This window comes from Barbus barbus (genome assembly GCF_936440315.1).
Source record: "Barbus barbus genome assembly, chromosome: 31".
NCBI classification, from domain to species: domain Eukaryota; kingdom Metazoa; phylum Chordata; class Actinopteri; order Cypriniformes; family Cyprinidae; genus Barbus; species Barbus barbus.
The window spans coordinates 19165881-19185805 of record NC_136759.1 but is presented as its reverse complement, the minus strand read 5'-3'; the positions used below and the strand labels follow the sequence as shown (position 1 = coordinate 19185805).

Below are 19925 nucleotides of genomic sequence, written 5' to 3'. Positions count from 1 at the left end.
GTGTTTAGTTAACACACACCCAAGCTCACCTTGCTCTTGCATAATCAACATGTCCAGTCATGCTTGGTTTGACTGTGATATGAAAACAATTGGAAAACCATATAAGGAACAGTTTCTACTTCCAATCTGTTCCTAACATAAAAACACCACTACCGCTGCACTATTCATGCATCTCTACTGTACATATTGTGTGGTGAATACACTGCACAATGTACATTGCTGCTTATAATAACTGCATTGGTTGGATATGTATTGGTATTTGATTATTTGAAAACTGTTGTCTTTATTATTTGTCTGTTTTATTGACTAATTCATTGTAAGAACAATTTTGCCAACAAACAAACAAATAACTACATTTCTGGTTGGTTTTAAATATGCCTTTTCATTAAATCATAATAATAATTTCATGGACTATGAATGAACTATAAAAAGGCTAATCAACTGAGTATTTTGGAATTTGATTTGGGCCTACCTGTTTAGACCACATGCAAGCACAATTTATTCAACAAATTATCAATTTAAATAACTAAATCTTCGTGATTATTCATTCATATTCATAGTCATTAGTTGTTGTTTTTTTAATTACTGTAATAATATTATCAGAAAATATTCCAAAAAATAAATTGCAGGTACATATGACTTTTTCATATTTTTTATAGTTTACATATGCACATTTCTTTTTAATTATCTTTTATTTTCAATATTTTGGTCATGATACCGTTGTTCGTTTATTTCATGATTTTTACGTACAATATCACTTTCCAAAAATACCACACATCAGCTTATGTTTCACCAGTGGAAATGTGTTGCCTAACAGAAATTGTGCTGTAAATTTTATGTGCATCTTTACCTATCAGTGAATCATCATAATCCTACTGTAAATATTAGATAATTGTATGCATCTGAAATCACAGTGTGTCCTTGGCATCTAGTTATCAGTGCAGTACAAAACGAACCTAAACAGAGTCTACAATTATCTTTTCTGCTCAGACTTGACTTTTATGTGAAATGTAGTAAAAGTGAAAGACGTTGCTGGTCATTATGGTGATGAGGTAGAAGAATTTTCCTCTTTGTGGGTGTAGAGATAGAGGGGGAGCCTGTACTTCCATATATGGGCATGCCATCAACTTTCTCTTCCCATTGGCTACTAGCGTTTTGCAGCTGCTTGTCAACAAAATGGCCTTCCTCAATTGCTTTTTGAGGACCTACTAACTATTTCTGTTTTGGTGAAATAGTATTAAAACTCTGGTTGAACAATAGAGACGATAGTTTTTTCTTAAAACACAGTATTAACCAACATATTACTGTGTTCACAATAGGCATATATCGTTGACAAAGCCAGATCAATATTGGGATTTTTGCTTTATTCTCGAGTTAGCTCACAAATGCTAACAGTCTACCTGCAAACTCTTATCGACCTCAGCTTTCATCTCTGATTGTTTTATAACCACAGAGAGAAATTTGAACGATTTCTGGCTTAAATTTAACAATATAGCCACTTTTTGTTATAAAAATAAAGCTTGTCGGAACGATACCCGCGGAGATTTGGTCTCAAAAGAAGGTAAGCTGAGAAATAATTCTAGCACAGCTGCTACTGTTTTAGCTTGGTTTATTATTTATTGTTGATGATGACATCAAGTGGAAATGTTTGAAAAAATTTAAACTTTTGATACTAAAGAGTTACTGAACTTGTACTGTGTAAGACAAAAAACATGACAAGTTACGAAAATATAATACGAAAGAGTTTTTCACTTCATGAAGACAGCTTAGCTAACCAAGCTAAACACATGCTAACTACACACTGGCGCAGATATGTAACAATATCAATAAAATGCATTCACTTTAGTGGAGAATATGGTAGTGTTAGTTGTACTGCTGCCGATTATTTGGGTTGACATTATTGTTAATTACAACTAAAGCAGAGAAGTGCACTCGCCTTTTAGATGTAAACCTGGCTAACAATTTGCAGTAGCCAGTTAGCTGATCAGCATTTAACTGCCTCAAGTCAAATGATCCCAAACGCTATGTCTTTATTTCGACTCTTTGCTGTTTTGAGTTAAAGCGTTAACTGAAAGTATTTTAAAGCACTGAAGATGGCAAGCGATTATGTTAAGACAAGGCATGGATTAACTTGAGTAACGTTAGGCCTGGTAAACAGGAGGGGAGCTGTACAGATGCAATAAATTACAACATAATGCACTTATTTATCATGACCGTAGAATTGCATATTAAATCAATTATATGATCTTCCTGTTTGGACTGAGATATTTGCGAGGGTGATCATTGGCAATAGGAATATTAAATTAATAATTATTATCAAATTTTGTTGTTCTTATATTGTTATTTGCTCTTGGTGATCGTTTGATATCGTTCGATTCAGTGGTCTTCTAGGACGTTATAAAGAGTGTATATACACTGTTATATATATACACTGTTATGTGTAATTGGCATTCAGAAAATGGGGTGCACAAAATCTTTTTGTGTTTCACTCCTGAGTGAATCATCTCGTGGACTGACTTGTTTAACAAGTCCTTTAACATTTAGTTTGTGCTGATTATCTGTAAGTTTACTGGAGTCATCAAATCTCTCTGTTCTTTGTCACAGTAATGAGAGATCTTTTTTAAGCCGTTCTCAGTAGTATTATTTTTCTGATGATAATATATTTGCACACATACATACTCACACACATACCAGTAGTATGGAATAGTGTAGTAGTATTTACTAATTTACTGTTTGGTTTTGCAAGGTCTTTCAAAAATTGCATACAATATGATTATAAACAAAGCTTTTTATACTCCCATTTAGTTTGGTGTCACAATTATCATGTTTGTTTATTTAAGACAAATTGTGTCTCAGTGTAATGCGTTTCATAGGAGTCCTGAAATATAACACTGGTCCTCCTCTGCCTATAATTGCATTGTCTCAGTTGTTAAAGGTTTGTATGGTGCACTTCGTGAGAATTTATAAACCGTTGTGCTGATTATTTGCCACAGAAATAGTGGGTTTTGTTGCAGAGCATTGTTGCCACCCAGAATGAAAAGACCGACTTAAACTGATTGTATAATTGTGTACCACATGTTTTGGAATGCAATGGAATCTGTGAGATCTCATTTTATAAAGGATTTTGGTGTTATTTAACATAACCACACTTAATAAAAGGTTTTAGACTAATTCAATATTAAAGGCAAAATTCCTGAATTGGCTCTCTGATTGGAATTTTAATTATCAAAGGATGGCTTCTTGTATAGATTACACAAGCACCTTTAGTAGCACGCTCTTGTCTGTTCCTGTTAGCTTGGATGATTAGTCATTTTAATTGACTTCTAAAATCCATTGACATTTGTTTGTCATTAAATGAATAGAATTGATTGTAGTCTGTCAGCCCAGTCTTATCCTTTGTCTTCTTGTACCAAAGGACAGTAGATGGCAGTAATGCTGTCCAACATGATTTTTCAAATTCATGAAAAATAACTTAATGTATATTCAGATCCTATAGGCTATAGCATGAAATCCATGTCAGTATTTCCGAGAGAGCAAACAATTGTGTGTAATGTTTTATGGACAGTGACAGAAAAAGAGCACACTCTTGCTTTGAGGAGCAATTGTAAAGGCATTAAAACTATTGCGACAACACTCAAAATACAAAGCTAATTGCCCCTTCCCTCTATTTTTTTTGTATTTGACAATGTGTTTAGCTTACGCTCTAGTCTAGAGTGAGAGAGATTTATTGGTTTAAAGATTTTGAATGCACTGAATAAAATCTCAATCAGTGGGCTGGTTGTAAAAAGCTGTGACACAAAAACTTTGTGCAAATGGCAAAAACATAACCTGTACATCCCAGGACCCTCGTTTAAAACATAATGGCTTAGATAAGATATCTCAAAGAACAGATTAAGCTGCTCAATACAATATGTATCATTTTTGAAAAACAATGGGTGTTCACGTTCATTTCAGATAATTCATAACTCTTATGACTTCATCAGTAGAGAGGACTTACTAGTGATGCTCATTTATTGCTGTGATTCTGATTGAGTCATTTCAACATGGTTACATGAATGCAGTGAAGCTAAGTCTTCCCTTTTTTTCTTTTAGTCCTCAGATGGAGTAATCTGTCCGGCTGGAGTCTGCAGGCCTGAAAAGTGAAAATGAGCGGTGAATTGCAGAGTAGCAGCCCAGCATAGAGGCAGGTATGCTCCCCATGGGCTCACAATGAACCGTGACACCTTTTCCCACATCCGGCTTTGGTGCCCACGCCCCTTTGGCACCTACTCCCAGAATAAGCCATACAGCAATGGTACAATCTGCAACAGAACAACTACTACCCACTGCAAGGCTGATGATTCGGGGCTTACAACCATAGAGACCCATGGAGTAACTGAGGAGCAGGATGAGGATGTAGACACTGAAAACACTCCACCAGATTCTTCATCTACCCTTCTGGCTCCACCACTACCTGCTTCACCCTCTCCAAACTCACAGATGGAGGATGGCAGAGTACTGCTTGATACCTGGTATGTCATCAAACCAGGCAACACCAAGGAGAAAATTGCCTTCTTTGTAGCTCACCAGTGTAATGGGGCTGGAATTTCCAGGCCTAGTGCCATGAAAGTCAAGGGAAACTGGGCTACTGATTGTACCAAGGCCAAGCGGCGGCGTCGCTGTTCCTCTTATGACCCTCCCACTAGAGCTCAAAATGTAGTCGTTGATGTACCCACAGAATCCAGCTCGACCGAGGATGGTGTTGGAGTGAGTGAAACAGATTTGCTCTCTGTGGCCGAAATGGTGGCTCTTGTAGAACAGCGTACAGCCTTGGCGCTTCAAGGGATGGTAGCGCAAGGACAAACCAGTCCTTATACAGTCCATCAGAAACCTGTTGTAATCCTTTCAGAGCCCCCTTCATCTGCACCAGCTTCTCAAAGTGACTTTGATCTGCTGCAGCAACAGCAGGAATCCCGACGGGTTGCTCAGGCTGTTGCACAGTTTGAATCTCGGCAGCAGAATCTGGACAGTACAACTGTGCGGCCTGAGCTGAATGGAAGAGATTGTATTCAGACAGGTGATTCTGTGGGTGGCACTCAAAGTCATGGACGAGGGGAAGTACGGATTGCTTTCCGGGTGTCAAGTCTGGACCCTCGCACCCAGTCTGAGCCTGTTGGCCGGCCCAAATGCATGTTTATGAGTTGTGGAGTTGGAGGGGGGCAAGCAGGAACCAGGAGCAAAGAAAAGATCACTTGCGACCTCTACCAGTTGGTCAGTCCCTCATCTCGAGATCCAGGTGCCCTCCTGGCTGGCTCACCAAAGGCTGACCTCGGAGAAGGCATCACTGACAGGCCTTCCTCCACAATGCCAGATCCTAACCAAGACCCTGCCTCAGGAGAGAAGGCAGCCGTTGCTCGAGAGCGGGTGACTGGCTTCCACGTTGAGGTTGTGGTCACGGGTGCAGTAGACCAATGTGTCTTCTATGGGAAGGACAGCACAGAGAATGTTCAAGAAGAGACTGTTTGTTTTGCTATGCCCAATGGGGCTAATTCAACTGATGCCTCAGAGGACCCGCCTCCTGGCCAGCTGTTCTTTCTGCAGTCACCAGCTACTGAAGATGAGAGTTGCTCAGCGGTAAACAGTGGGATGCGGTCTTTAGACTGTGCAAACAACAATGGGCCAGTGGGGGCTACCGTAGAGAGGCCAGATTCCCCACTGGCAACTGTGGATGATTGTTCTGACCCTCCGTTGTGCCGCCTCTACCGTCATGTCTCCCATGACTTCCTTGAGATTCGCTTTCAGATCCAGCGGCTTCTGGAACCACGCCAATACATGCTCTTGCTTCCAGATCACATCATGGTCAATATCTTCAGCTACCTGCCCACCCGATCGCTAGCGGCCCTCAAATGCACCTGCCATGACTTCAAGACCCTGATCGAGACCTACGGCGTGCGTGCTACAGACTCTCGCTGGAACCAGGACCCACTGTACCGTGACGATCCCTGCAAGCAGTGCAAGCGGCAGTATGAGCAGGGAGATGTGTCGCTCTGCCGCTGGCACCCTAAACCTTACCACCACGACTTGCCTTATGGACGCTCCTATTGGATGTGTTGTCGGCGCACCGATAAGGACACACCTGGCTGTCGAGTTGGGCTACACGATAACAACTGGGTACAGCCATGCGAGCTGGTTCAGGCCCGCGCCAAAAGAGACGATGGGAGGTAAAGGATATTGTAAGGGGATTGTCATTCCTCTCCCTGTTTTCGCTCTACTGAAACCTCATGCCACTGTACTATTTATGGTTGAGCTCGCCTCTTCTATCATTGCTTATTAACCTTGCTATCATTGTCAGTATCAATTCTTATCAGTGCACCATAGTTAATTCTTGGTCCCTTCATGCGCAGGCCAATGTTCTGGAATTTGAGAGCCAATGCTGGTTAAATAAGGTAGTCTGCTGCATGGGACTAGTCTTTACATGTACTTCTGAATTGGTTAGAAATTTCTATGGCAATCTTGGAAGACCAGCTCTGATTCTGACCCAAACCTTGCAAAAAACCCTGCAGGCTAGACACAGGACTTGTGATTATAACTTCAGGGGTTGTTGAGGAGTTTAATTTGCTGTCCCTTTGGTCAAAATCACGCAAAATGATGTCACTTTACAAATCCCTGATGTCACTTTGTAATCAACAGTTTGACTGCTTGTTGGATTGTTCTGTTTTGTGTGTGAATGTGAGTGAAGAACATTTTGTTGTTGTTTTTGGACTTCATTTTCTCTCCTTCAAATTGATTTATGAAATCAGTCTTTATTTCTTGACCATACCTTTTCTTTTACCTAGCTCTTTGCCTGCCAGGCTTTCTGTGTGCTTGTTGGCAAAGGCAGCTTTTGCCAAAGCAGTAATTAGCTTCATGTGTCTGAAAGAAAAACAACAAAGAACAGGACAACTCAACCTGATTCTAGCCTTAACCCTGTTCATTCTGCTCATTCCACCAGTCTGTGAAATCTTACAAACAAAAACATTGATGCTGATCCCTCTGGTTTGGGAGACTGTTACAGGTTTCACCGTCAATCTGCTTTTGGGAATCTTTGCCTCTAAAGTGAATTAAAGTTATTTAAAACTGGAGTCTGTGCTATTCCCGTTCATGTGTATTAGTACCGCAACAATCAAATATTTGTAATTCAATTTATTTCTAGAAGTTATATTGTTACATTTAGTTTTTTTAAATGTATGTGACATACATTGGTGTATATAGTATAATCAAAGGGTGCACTGTGGAACTCTGTCCTCTATCACCATCTGTGGTTAAAATTTTAAACTACAAGTTAATTGTGGAGTTCTGTTTGTTGTGCTACTAGTTATTGGAAATGTTCATTTTAACAAAAAATCTTCCATAGTGCACCATTTATACAGTAATTTATAATAAAAAAAAATGAATAATTTTGGGGGGGAAATCAGACAAAGCTTTTATTTCAGTGACACATTATTTATATACTTAAAAGAAATACTATAAAATGTACTCACTCTCAGGCCATCCATCATGTAGATGAGTTTGTTTCTTTGTTGGAAAAGATTGAAAGAAATTTAACATTGCATCACTTGGCTCTCCAATGGATGCTGTCAGAATGAGAGTCCAAACATCTGATAAAAACATCACGATACAAGACTTCAGCCCATCAATTAACGTCTTGTGAAGTAAAAGCTGCATGTTTGTAAAAATCCATCAAGATTTGTTTCTTGCAAACACAGAGCTTATCATTGACCAGATTTGTGTGGATCATTTGTGTACTATTGTGATGTTTATCAACTGTTTGGACTTTCATTCTTACAGCACCCTTTCACTGCAAGAGAATCCACTGATAGCAACTGATGTAATGCTAAAATTCTCCAAATCTGTTTCAATGAATTGGAAGGCCTGAGAGTGAGTAAATTTTACCAAATATTAATTTTTGGGCAAGCTATTCCATTAAACATGAGGTATCTTGTCTATTGGACGGTGTCAACAACATCTTAAAAGTGAAATACAACATAGCAATCTAAATGATTATTCTTTTAATTAAATTTCTAAAATTATTTAATTGCAATTTCATTTAAATGACTTTTTCACACATGGTATCAGGTAGTCAATGATTAACAGATTCTGTAGACTTGTGTAAAGAATTTCAATCAGTGTTTCCCAACCCTGTAGTACTCCCAACAGTACACACTTTGGATGTCTCTCTTATCTGACGCACTCATTACAGAGGGTTCCAGACTGATGAGTCGAAACAGATTAGTTTGATAAGGGAGAATCTTGATTACAAGACCAGGGTTGGGAAACAGTGATTCATATACTATGATCATTGTTTTGCCCTCATGCATAGTAACCCCAAAAATAAACAGCCACAGACATCATTATTAGAGCATTAGCATTGACCAAATACTTCCACAGTGGATCTTCACTTATGTCAGGTAATTGTTTTGATGCTTCAGTCACTTCCTCCTCCGTGGGCTCTGGAGCCTGAGTATCACTTATGCCACAAAACCAGCCAATAATCTTCATCATTATGGATCGGTCACCATGTTCAACTATGTCAAAGAGCAAAGAATTAAAATATATATCATTACGCAAAGAATTTAGTTTGACCTACACCAGGGGTGTCCAATCCTGCTTCTGGAGGGCCAAAGATTCTGCAAAGTTTACTTCCAACCTGCCCAACACACTTGCCGTGAAGTTTGTAGTAATCCTTAAGACCTTGATTAGATGATTCAGGTGTTTATTTGGGATTGGAGATAAACTCTACATGATGGTGGCCCTCTGGAGCGGGATTGGACACCCCTGACCTACACACACAAGTATACATTTTATCTACAATTCTATTCAAACAATTCTAGAATAAATAATCTTACTTTGATCTTCCTCAGTTACGACCTTTTTCTTTTCATCTGCCTCTCTTCGAGCTTTTCTTCCTCGTTCCACCTCTTCCCAGTCCAGATCGACCCTTTCTTCTTTAGAGTGGCGTAAGGTAAAGACAAGTCGATGGAGCTTGGCAAAGAGAAAAGGTAAATGTTATAAATACAGAGAAGTATTCTTAAGTAGCTTCAGCAGTGGCTAAACATCTTACATGTTTGTCCTCTATGGGTGGAGTGTTGTAGCTTACAAAAAGCACCAGGATAGCAGTGCAGAAGAAGAGTAGCACTGCAAAGTAAAGGTAATGAACTCCACATACAAGTTTTGGGCAGTTGGAGGGAATAAGGCAGCTTCCTGAGCCATATGCAAACTCGGGTACCATGCGACACAGACCCATAACCAGTCCTCCCATCAGGCCCCAAAAGGCCCCCTAAGGAGCGAAAAGTGAAGATGCAAGCTTTTAGTAAATTTGTGTTCTGATATGGCATTAAACAAAGACTAAATATATTTAAAGCAGTTAACTTACTGCCTCATTGACCCTCTTCACAAAAATGGCAAGGAAGAAGACTGCTGCAATAGGTGGAGCTAAGTAACTAGTCACAGATTGAATATAGTCAAACAGCTGACCGCTCTGGGCCGCCTGGACAACTGGGATCCAACAAATGCTAATGGTGACAATGCAGAGAATCCACACCCTGTTACAAAAGTTAATACATTTTTAAACAATAAAAAAAGAAATAGATGCAAACATTATGTGCATTTGGACATTAAGCATGAGTGCAATGTGTGTGTGTATATGTATGTATATATATATATATATATCACACTTGAATGATTCAGAATATCAAACAAATTTAAATATTACACAAAGATAACCCGAGTAAATACAAAATGCAGGTTTGAAATAATGATTTTTATTTGTTATGGTAAAAAGCTGTCCAAACCTGCCTGGCCCTACATGAACAAGTAATTGCCCCCTAAATCTAATAACTGGTTGTGCCACCCTTGGCAGCAACAACTGCCATCAAGCATGTGTGATAACTGGCGATGAGTCTTTCACATCACTGTGGAGGAATTTTGGCCCTCTATTATTTGCAGAATTGTTTTAATTCAGCCACACTGGAGGGTTTTCAAGCATGAAAGGACTGTTTAAGGTCATGCCACAGCATCTAAATTGGATTTAAATCCAGACTTTGACTTGGCCACTCCAAAATCTTAATTTTGTTTTTCTTGAGCCATTCAGAGGTGGACTTGCTGGTGTGTTTGGGATCATTGTCCTGCTGCATAACCCAAGTGTGCTTGAGGTCACAAACTGATGGCTGGACATTCTCCTTCCGGATTTTCTGATGGAGTGCAGAATTCATGGTTCCATCAATTATGGCAAGTTATCCAGGTCCTGAAGCTGTAAAGCAGCCCCAGACCATCACACTACCACCACCATGTTTGACTGTTGGTATGATGTTCTTTTTATGAAATGCTGTGTTGGTTTTGGCCAGATGTAACGGGACACACACCTTCCAAAATGTTCAACTTGTGTCTCATCAGTCCACAGAATATTTGCCCAAAAGTCTGGGGATAATCAAGATATTTTTTGGCAAACGTGAGACGAGCCTTTGTATTCTTTTTGTTCAGCAGTGGCTTTTGCCTTGGAACTCTCCCATGGATGGCGTTTTTGCCAAGTCTCTTTCTAATTGTTGAATCATGAGCACTGACCTTACTTGAGGCAAGTGACATCCTGCAGTTCTTTAGATGTTGTTCTGGATTCTTTTAAGACCTCCTGGATGAGTCGTCATTGTGCTCTTGGAGTAATTTTGGCAGGCCGGCCACTTCTGGGAAGGTTCACCACTGTTACAAGTTTTCTCCATTTGTGGATAATGGCTCTGACCATGGTTCGGTGGAGTCCCAAAGCCTTAGAAATGGCTTTATAACCCTTTCCAGACTGATACATGTCAACTATTTTGTTTGTAATCTGTTCTTGAATCGCGGCATGATGTGTTGCTCTTTAAGCATGCTTCACTTTGTCAGACAGGTTCTATTTAAGTGATTTCTTCATTCAGCAGGTCTGGCAGTAATCAGGCTAGTCCCACTTTATATTAAGTGGTCTTAACTACTATGTACTTGCATTTAAATTAATAATTTGGTACGATGCATTTATTGTGTACATACATGTTTTTACATTGTACTTCTATTCTAAAAAATACTTGCATGTAGTTACATCTGTAATTAATTTCTGTAATTACATTTATAATTACACTGTTGACTCATCCCTTACACCTTAACCCACCCTTAAACCTACCCTTACCACCAAACCCGTCCCTAAACTTACCCATATCCCCCTTCAATATCAGCAAAAGTGTTTTGCAATACAATATGACCACAATAAGTACATTGTACTTATTTTATCATGTAAGTACATAGTAGTTAAGCCCACTTAATATGAAGTGGGACCATCTTCGGTTTGGCTAGTGACATTTAAATCAGCATTCTAAAATAATGTAGTTAATCACAGTTCTTTCATGATTTAACAGGATTTTTCATAATTGTTCACGTAGGGCCAGGTAGGTTTGGACAGCTTTTTTCCCTTAATAAATGAAATCATAATTTAAAAACTGCATTTTGTATATACTTGCATGATCTTTGTGTAATATTGAAATGTGTTTGATGGTCTTTTTTAAGTGTTACAAATATGCAAAAAAACAAACAAAAAACAGGAAGGGGGCAAAAACCTTTTCACGGCACTATATATATATATATATATATATATATATATATACATACATACAGTGGGGCAAATAAGTATTTGATACACTGCCGATTTTTCAAGTTTTCCCATCACTTACAAAGAATGGAGAGATCTGTAATTTTCATCGTAGGTACACCTCAACTGTGAGAGACAGAATATAAAAAAAAATTCAGAAAATCACATTGTATGATTTTTGAATAATTAATTTCCATTTTATTGCATGAAATAAGTATTTGATACAATAGAAAAATAGAACTTAATATTTGGTACAGAAACCTTTGTTAACAATTACAGAGGTCAGACGTTTCCTGTAGTTCTTGACCAGGTTTGCACACACTGCAGCAGGGATTTTGGCCCACTCCTCCATACAGGTCTTCTCCAGATCTTTCAGGTTTTGGGGCTGTCGCTGGGCAACACGGAGCTCTCTCTATAGATTTTCTATTGGGTTCAGGTCTGGAGACTGGCTAGGCCACTCCAGGACCTTGAAATGCTTCTTATGGAGCCACTCCTTAGTTGCCCTTGCTGTGTGTTTGGGGTCATTGTCATGCTGGAAGATCCAGCCACGACCCATCTTCAATGCTCTTACTGAGGGAAGGAGGTTGTTGCCCAAAATCTTGCGATACATGGCCCCATCCATCCTCCCCTCAATACGGTGCAGTCGTCCTGTCCCCTTTGCAGAAAAGCAACCTCAAAGCGTGATGTTTCCACCTCCATGCTTCACGGTTGGGATGGTGTTCTTGGGATTGTACTAATTCTTCTACTTCCTCCAAACGCTGCGAGTGGAGTTTATACCAAAAAGTTCTATTTTCGTCTCATCTGACCACATGACCTTCTCCCATGCCTCCTCTGGATCATCCAGATGGTCTTTGGCAAACTTCAGACAGACAGGGGGACCTTGCGCGCGCTGCAGGATTTTAATCCATGATGGTGTAGTGTGTTAATAATGGTAACCGTTGAGACTGTGGTCCCAGCTCTCTTCCTGTCATTGACCAGGTCCTCCTGTGTAGTTCTAGGCTGATCCCTCACCTTTCTCAGGATCATTGATACTCCACGAAGCGAGATCTTGCATGGAGCCCCAGTCCGAGGGAGACTGACAGTCATCTTGAATTTCTTCCATTTTCTAATAATTGCGCCAACAGTTGTTGCCTTCTCACCAAGCTGTTTGCCTATTGTCCTGTAGCCCATCCCAGCCTTGTGCAGGTCTACAATTGTGTCCCTAGTGGCCTTAGACAGCTCTTTGGTCTTGCCCATAGTGGAGAGGTTGGAGTCTGATTGATTGAGTGTGTGAACAGGTGTCTTTTATACAGGTAACTGTATAAATTAATACAGGTAATGAGTGGAGGATAGGAGGGCTTCTTAAAGACAAACTAACAGGTCAAACTGACAGAATTCTTGCTGGTTGGTAGGTGATCAAATACATATTTCATGCAATAAAATGGAAGTTAATTATTTAAAAATCATACAATGTGATTTTCTGGATTTTTTTTCATATTCTGTCTCTCACAGTTGAGGTGTACCTACGATGAAAATTACAGATCTCTCCATTCTTTGAAAGTGGGAAAACTTGAAAAATGGTCAGTGTATCAAATATTTATTTGCCCCACTGTGTCTATATACCCTATATATATATATATATATATATATATGGTACAACAGGGCTAAAGGCAAGGCAAGTTTATTTATTAATGTTCAATACAAATGTATATATTTTTTCTGCAATTATACATTTTAGGCACAGTGAATAGCACATTTTTTTCTTAAGGTGTGCCTTTAGACCCGTTACCTATATTAAATATATTGTTGTTTAAAAAGCTCAATCTGGATCAGAATTATCTGGATTTGGAAATCCCATGTTTTGCTAAACAGGATTTTTTACATTTGACGTTTTTTTCAACCCAACCTTACTAAAAGGTTTTGAAGACAAACTGTAAATTTGATCCAGATCAAAACCTAGATTGGATTTTGTGATCTAATCTGATTTCAGAATTTTTCTTTTGAACAACCCATTTTCAAGATTTGATCCAATCCGATAGCTGAAATCTAATCAGATTACTTTTGAACAACTGGCCCGAGGTTATGAGCAATAACAAACTTAATTGTAAAAACTGGGAAATTCTTATATGGATTTGTACCATTTGATTGTATGAAAACATATCTAGGAAAACAAAACAAGCACAAAGGTCTGCCTTAAACTAAACCATCAATGGATTGTAAGCAGATTTTGCTCATTTAAATTTGCCACCGATTCACCAAAATGGAGACAGGTTACGAACTGCCATGAGAGTACTCTGGAGATAACAAAAATAGGAAAGTTGCTTGATGCAAGTGATGTAAACAAATTCTAATTATTTTCTGAACAATGTTTTTTTCACAGTTCCTCAAAAGAATCATTAATTGTATTGTTAGAGGAATTAGAACAAGAACTGATACATTCAGGAACAGTTTGATGCCATTTGTACTATAATATAAACAGTATACCTCAACACTCTTACAAGGCAGGCCTTGGCTGTGAATATGCCATATTATTAAATATATAAATTGAATGGTTACAAACCTTCCTACAATCATGAGCTCTTTATCTCTAGCTTGAGGCCGAATACGAGTCCAAATATCCATGGTAAACAAGGTGCTACTGCTGTTGAAGATTGAGGCTAGTGAGCTCATGAGAGCTGCCAACATGACTGCCAGCATTAAACCTCTGAGACCTGTTTAGGCATTGATTAGAGGAGAAAGAAAATAGAAAGACAATGAAGTGTAAACAGAATAGCTTGTTAATTCATGAGTTAAACTCATACATTAATTTTGTGTAGGGGATAATATCAATTTAAAAACACTGGAAAAATAAATTCTGTTGATTACCTGTTGGCATTATAGAAATGACTAGTTTGGGGTAGGCAATGTTGGAGCAGCCAACTGCTGTGCCGCAAACTTTCATACAGACGCTTGGCTCCACACAACCTACTTCATCTAAAAAAAAAATTAAAAAAATGATATTCCTTGATCAAGATTGTAATTATGGAGACATGTTGTATTAAATATGTTAATATTAAAATGCATACCAGGGTAAAGCACTCTGCTGATCATGCCTGGAAACACCATGAGAAACATAGGGAGCAGTTTGAGGTACCCACACAATATACATCCGGCCTTTACATGCGTCAGACTACGGGCAGCCAAACAGCGCTGCACAATTACCTGTAGAATACATAATGTAATGTAATGTGAACAATTAAGCAAGGATGATGACAGAGTTATATAAATAGACAGATATATATACAGGTGCTGGTCATAAAATTAGAATATCATGAAAAAGTTGATTTATTTCAGTAATACCATTCATGTTTATTTCCTTTAATTTTGATGATTATAACTGACAACAAATGAAAGTCCCAAATTCAGTATCTCAGAAAATTAGAATATCAATTAAGACCAATGCAAAAAAAAAATATTTTTAGAAATGTTAGCCAACTGAAAAGTATGAGCATGTACAGCACTCAATATTTAGTTGGGGCTCCTTTGGCCTGGATTACTGCAGCAATGCGGCGTGGCATGGAGTCGATCAGTCTGTGGCACTGCTCAGGTGTTATGAGAGCCCATATTGCTCTGATAGTGGCCTTCAGCTCTTCTGAATTGTTGGGTCTGGCGTATTGCATCTTCCTCTTCACAATACTCCATAGGTTTTCTATGGGGTTAAGGTCAGGCGAGTTTACTGGCATATCAAGAACAGGGATACCATGGTCCTTAAACCAGGTACTGGTAGCTTTGGCAGTGTGTGCAGGTGCCAATTCCTGTTGGAAAATGAAATCTGCATCTCCATAAAGTTGGTCAGCAGCAGGAAGCATGAAGTGCTCTAAAACTTCCTGGTAGATGGCTGCGTTGACCTTGGACCTCAGAAAACACAATGGACCAACACCAGCAGATGACATGGCACCCCAAACCATCGATGACTGTGGAAACTTTACACTGGACCTCAAGCAACGTGGATTATGTGCCTCTCCTCTCTTCCTCCAGACTCTGGGACCTTGATTTCCAAAGGAAATGCAAAATTTACTTTCATCAGAGAACATAACTTTGGACCACTCAGCAGCAGTCCAGTCCAGACGCTTCTGACGCTGTCTCTTGTTCAAGAGTGGCTTGACACAAGGAATGCGACAGCTGAACCCCATGTCTTGCATACGTCTGTGCGTGGTGGTTCTTGAAGCACTGACTCCAGCTGCAGTCCACTCTTTGTGAATCTCCCCCACATTTTTGAATGGGTTTTGCTTCACAATCCCCTCCAGGGTGCGGTTATCCCTATTGCTTGTACACTTTTTTTCTACCACATCTTGTCCTTCCCTTCGCCCCTCTATTAATATGCTTGGACACAAAGCTCTGTGAACAGCCAGCCTCTTTAGCAATGACCTTTTGTGTGTTGCCCTCCTTGTGCAAGGTGTCAATGGTCGTCTTTTGGACAACTGTCAAGTCCGCAGTCTTCCCCATGATTGTGTAGCCTACAGAACTAGACTGAGAGACCATTTAAAGGCTTTTGCAGGTGTTTTGAGTTAATTAGCTGATTAGAGTGTGGCACCAGGGGTCTTCAATATTGAACATTTTCACAATATGCTAATTTTCTGAGATACTGAATTTGGGACTTTCATTAGTTGTCAGTTATAATCGTCAAAATTAAAGGAAATAAACATTTGAAATATATCAGTCTGTGTGTAATGAATTAATCTAATATACAAGTTTCACTTTTTGAATGGTATTACTGAAATAAATCAACTTTTTCATGATATTCTAATTTTATGACCAGCACCTGTATATGTATATAAAGTTCTTTATCCTTAAAATATCCTGTCCTTACCTGATCAGTACACCAGTACCAGCTACCAATAATTGCAATGCCAAATAACACGCCGGGCCATGGCAGGTCCCCAGTTGTGGGATCTCTAAGTAAATGAAAGGCATCCTCGCGTGGAGTGTAACATTGTTCAGAGATGTTAAAACCCCTCTGAGATGGCAAAGATAAACTATATTTATCCAGTAAAGCACTGTATCCTCCAACTTCATGGAAGGCTATTGACAAACGGGGGGCAACACAAGTAGCAGTTTATAATATAGAGTTAATCTTACTGACAAGTTATTTACATTAGTATTTTTACATTTTTGTTTGTTTGTTAATGTAAAAAATGTAGTTAAAATAAATAAAAAAAACTTTTAAACGTAAACGTTTGTACATTCATGAGGTGCAATATGATTTCGATACAAAAAATCTGGCCACATTCTACAGTTGAGCCTGTTGGCCTATCCAAAAACATGGTTATTATTTCATACCCTTTACCTACTTCATAAGTGTGGATTGAATACTTATGCAATATAAACAAAATATTTAACTTTTAGGTTAACATTCATTTCCTTTAACCCTAAAACACAGTTCAATGCAGAATTAAAAATATGGATTTTCTTTTCTTAGAGTATAATACTACTAACTAAAACTGTTTATTTTTGTTTAAAATCATAGATGATTAGTGCTTAAACTTAGCTGATGGTTAACTTGAAAAAATATATAAATAAGTATAGCATGTGAAGTGACATTCAGCCAAGTTTGCTGACACATACTCGGAATTCGTGCTCTGCATTTAACCCGTCCAAAGTGCACACACACAGCAGTGAACACACACACACACCGTGAACACACACCCGGAGCAGTGGGCAGCCATTTTATGCTGCAGCGCCCGGGGAGCAGTTTGGGGTTCGGTGCCTTGCTCAAGGGCACCTCAGTCGTGGTATTGAGGGTGGAGAGAGCGCTGGACATTCACTCCCCCCACCTACAATTCCTGCCGGCCGGAGACTCGAACCCGCAACCTTCGGATTACAAGTCCGACTCTCTAACCATTAGGCCATGACTTCCCGTGCAGTCTCATTCCATTGTTCCATATGTAAGCTGTCATCAAACTGTAAATAATAATAAGACAATGAATTTTGATAAGGAATTGGTACATACAGAATCCCATGAGGATGAAGGCTCCAGCAATTATAACAAAGGTTTGGACAGTGTCTGTATACATCAGTGCAGCCAGTCCTCCTACAAAGACATTGCATGTCAAATTTTAACGAATTAACATATTATTTGTTTCAAAAAGGCTATTTAATATCTATGTAATACATTGTCTGTGCAAAACCAATTGTTTTCTAGCAATTATAAGCATTCCTGTAGCTCAAATGTGATAATAGGTCATAGGTTTGATTCTCAAGAAATGCTTGATCTGACAAAACGTTTGTCTTCAAAATTTCAATCTTCAAAGTTTCTTTAGATGAAAATGTCTGCCAAAGGTGGAAAAAAAGGTAGAGGGGAATGAGATGGAGCAGTAGCTGATTTTACCTGTGACTGTATAGAGTGCTGTTATGCAGAGCAGGGCAATCACTGCAACATAGATATTCCATCCAAGAGCCTGCTGTATAAAAACTGCTCCTGAGAACATGTCAACCTACGTTCAGTGAGAGAGTAAATCGGTGCCCTTTTTCAGTGTAACCAAGCGCAGATTATGATTCTTCAGTGTTTTATATTATCAGGACAGGTATTTATACTTACGGAAATCTTTGTAAAGATGTAAAGGAAAAGTGAAATGACAGAGATATACAAGCTAATTCTATTTCCTCCAAATCTTTTCTTGAGGTACTGAGGCATTGTAATCACCTTTTGTAAAAAAAGAGTCAGTCATATTATTCATTTTTCATCTGAAATATCACCATAAAAAATGAAAAATGAACATACCCCTGCAGTTAAATAAACGGGGACGAACACCCAGCCCAGCAACAAAACAATGAACAATGCCTGTGAAACAGAAATGTTTGAAACAAATAATTGGAATCACAATCTGATTTGACCAATGACAACGCACAATATTTTTCTATATTTTAATATACAGCTTACATTCCATTCGAAACCCCCGACAGCTATTCCACTTGCAGCTGCTGTTCCTGCAAGACCAACAAAATGACCACTGCCAATGTTGCTCGCAAAAAGAGAAGTACCCACCTATGTGTGTGGTGTGAGAGAAATACATGGAGAAAGCGTTAAAATAAGCGTTGAAGACTTTAGATACCGCCAACTTTTATTTTCATACAAGGGTTTAGATTGTGACAAAAGAGTGTGACTTAACATTTAAAAACTACAAATCTCAAATATATATATATATATTTAAAGTTTTTAATTAAAATTATCATTAAAATGTAATACTCACAGGCCACCATACCATGGTCCGACCTGCAAGAAAGTAGCCGCCTACTGTGCCACGATTAGTCCTAAATGTAGACTAAGAAAAAAAAGGAGAAAATTTCCTTTTACTACATTCTACATAAATTAAAAAAGTAGTTCTGTTAACAAACATATCAATTGTTAAAACACACAAGAACAAACTTATACTAACCCAAATTCCTACTGCAATAACCACCATAAAGTAGCCAACGATTACACTGATGTCAGCTGGATTGTTGATGGTTACATGTTTCTCTGTAGTGTTTTCCATTTTTGAAGACAGACAGACACGATGCTAATATCATTTATGAGATGACAAAACATGAAGCATCCAACGGATGAGGCACTTGAGGAAAGCTTTTCTTCTTACAGGATTTGAGGGTAAAATCCATGATCTTTGCCCACATGGCAAAAACGCTGATGAAGGAATATTATTAACAATAATTAACTTATTACTAGCCACACAAAAAAGACTTTAAATGCTAAACTTACACCTTAACTAATGCTGTGGAACTTTCAGTAGAAAACAAAACAGTGTACTGCTTAAATTGTAGCACTTTAATTATAGAATTTTACGATTTAAAAAAAAGCATATGAAAAATTATTAACATTGTTTTCAAAAGCAGAGAAACTATTCAAAGTATTTTTATTAATAAGATGTAATCATGCTTGTTATTTCTTATGTATTAAATAGACTTATAAAACTTTGACTTTTACATTTTTCCTATAGGCCTTATTTCAGTATTATACTAACATCATAATTAGAGTAACAGGCTAAATGATGTGATAAAATATTATTTTGCATAGTTTTTCTTTATGCTGATATAAGCAGAATAGGATTTCTTTTTTTTTTTTTTTTTTTAAATCAACATGTTTGGGTTTCTTACCAACACCTAAAATAATGTTCCCAACAGTACAGTTCTAACCGTATTTGGAAATAACTAAGAAGAGGAGGGGTAAACTCTTTCATGGATGATCAGCTTGTGAATGCAGGTCTGGTTAATAATCTTGCCCTTTGGTGTGTGACATTATCACTACTTCACTGCTTCTCAAATGCAACAACAACTCAATTATATTTGC

At 38.4% G+C, this 19925-nt stretch overlaps 2 protein-coding genes across 2 annotated transcripts; one reads left to right on the top strand and one right to left on the bottom strand.

Moving 5' to 3' along the window:
- The first annotated feature begins 1135 nt into the window (after nucleotides 1-1135).
- LOC306851489 (F-box only protein 46-like) lies at nucleotides 1136-7396 on the top strand. The gene is made up of 2 exons (XM_079387767.1): nucleotides 1136-1561; nucleotides 4093-7396. The coding sequence occupies exon 2, from the start codon at nucleotides 4210-4212 to the stop codon at nucleotides 6202-6204; it is 1995 nt and encodes a 664-aa protein (XP_079243893.1). The 5' UTR covers nucleotides 1136-1561; nucleotides 4093-4209; the 3' UTR covers nucleotides 6205-7396.
- A 932-nt stretch (nucleotides 7397-8328) lies between these two features.
- Nucleotides 8329-19116, bottom strand: slc5a2 (solute carrier family 5 member 2; the record flags this gene model as incomplete). Its single annotated transcript, XM_079387441.1, has 15 exons — nucleotides 8329-8543; nucleotides 8865-9000; nucleotides 9080-9295; nucleotides 9392-9560; nucleotides 14163-14313; nucleotides 14468-14575; nucleotides 14668-14803; nucleotides 16452-16663; nucleotides 17592-17672; nucleotides 17970-18075; nucleotides 18180-18284; nucleotides 18363-18422; nucleotides 18522-18626; nucleotides 18832-18903; nucleotides 19018-19116. The coding sequence occupies 15 exons, from the start codon at nucleotides 19114-19116 to the stop codon at nucleotides 8329-8331; spliced, it is 1971 nt and encodes a 656-aa protein (XP_079243567.1).
- Nucleotides 19117-19925: the final 809 nt, after the last annotated feature.

What these genes read in the sequence shown, in the direction of transcription:
- LOC306851489 (XM_079387767.1), top strand. Translation starts at nt 4,210, where the DNA reads ATGAACCGTGACACCTTTTCCCACATCCGGCTTTGGTGCCCACGCCCC.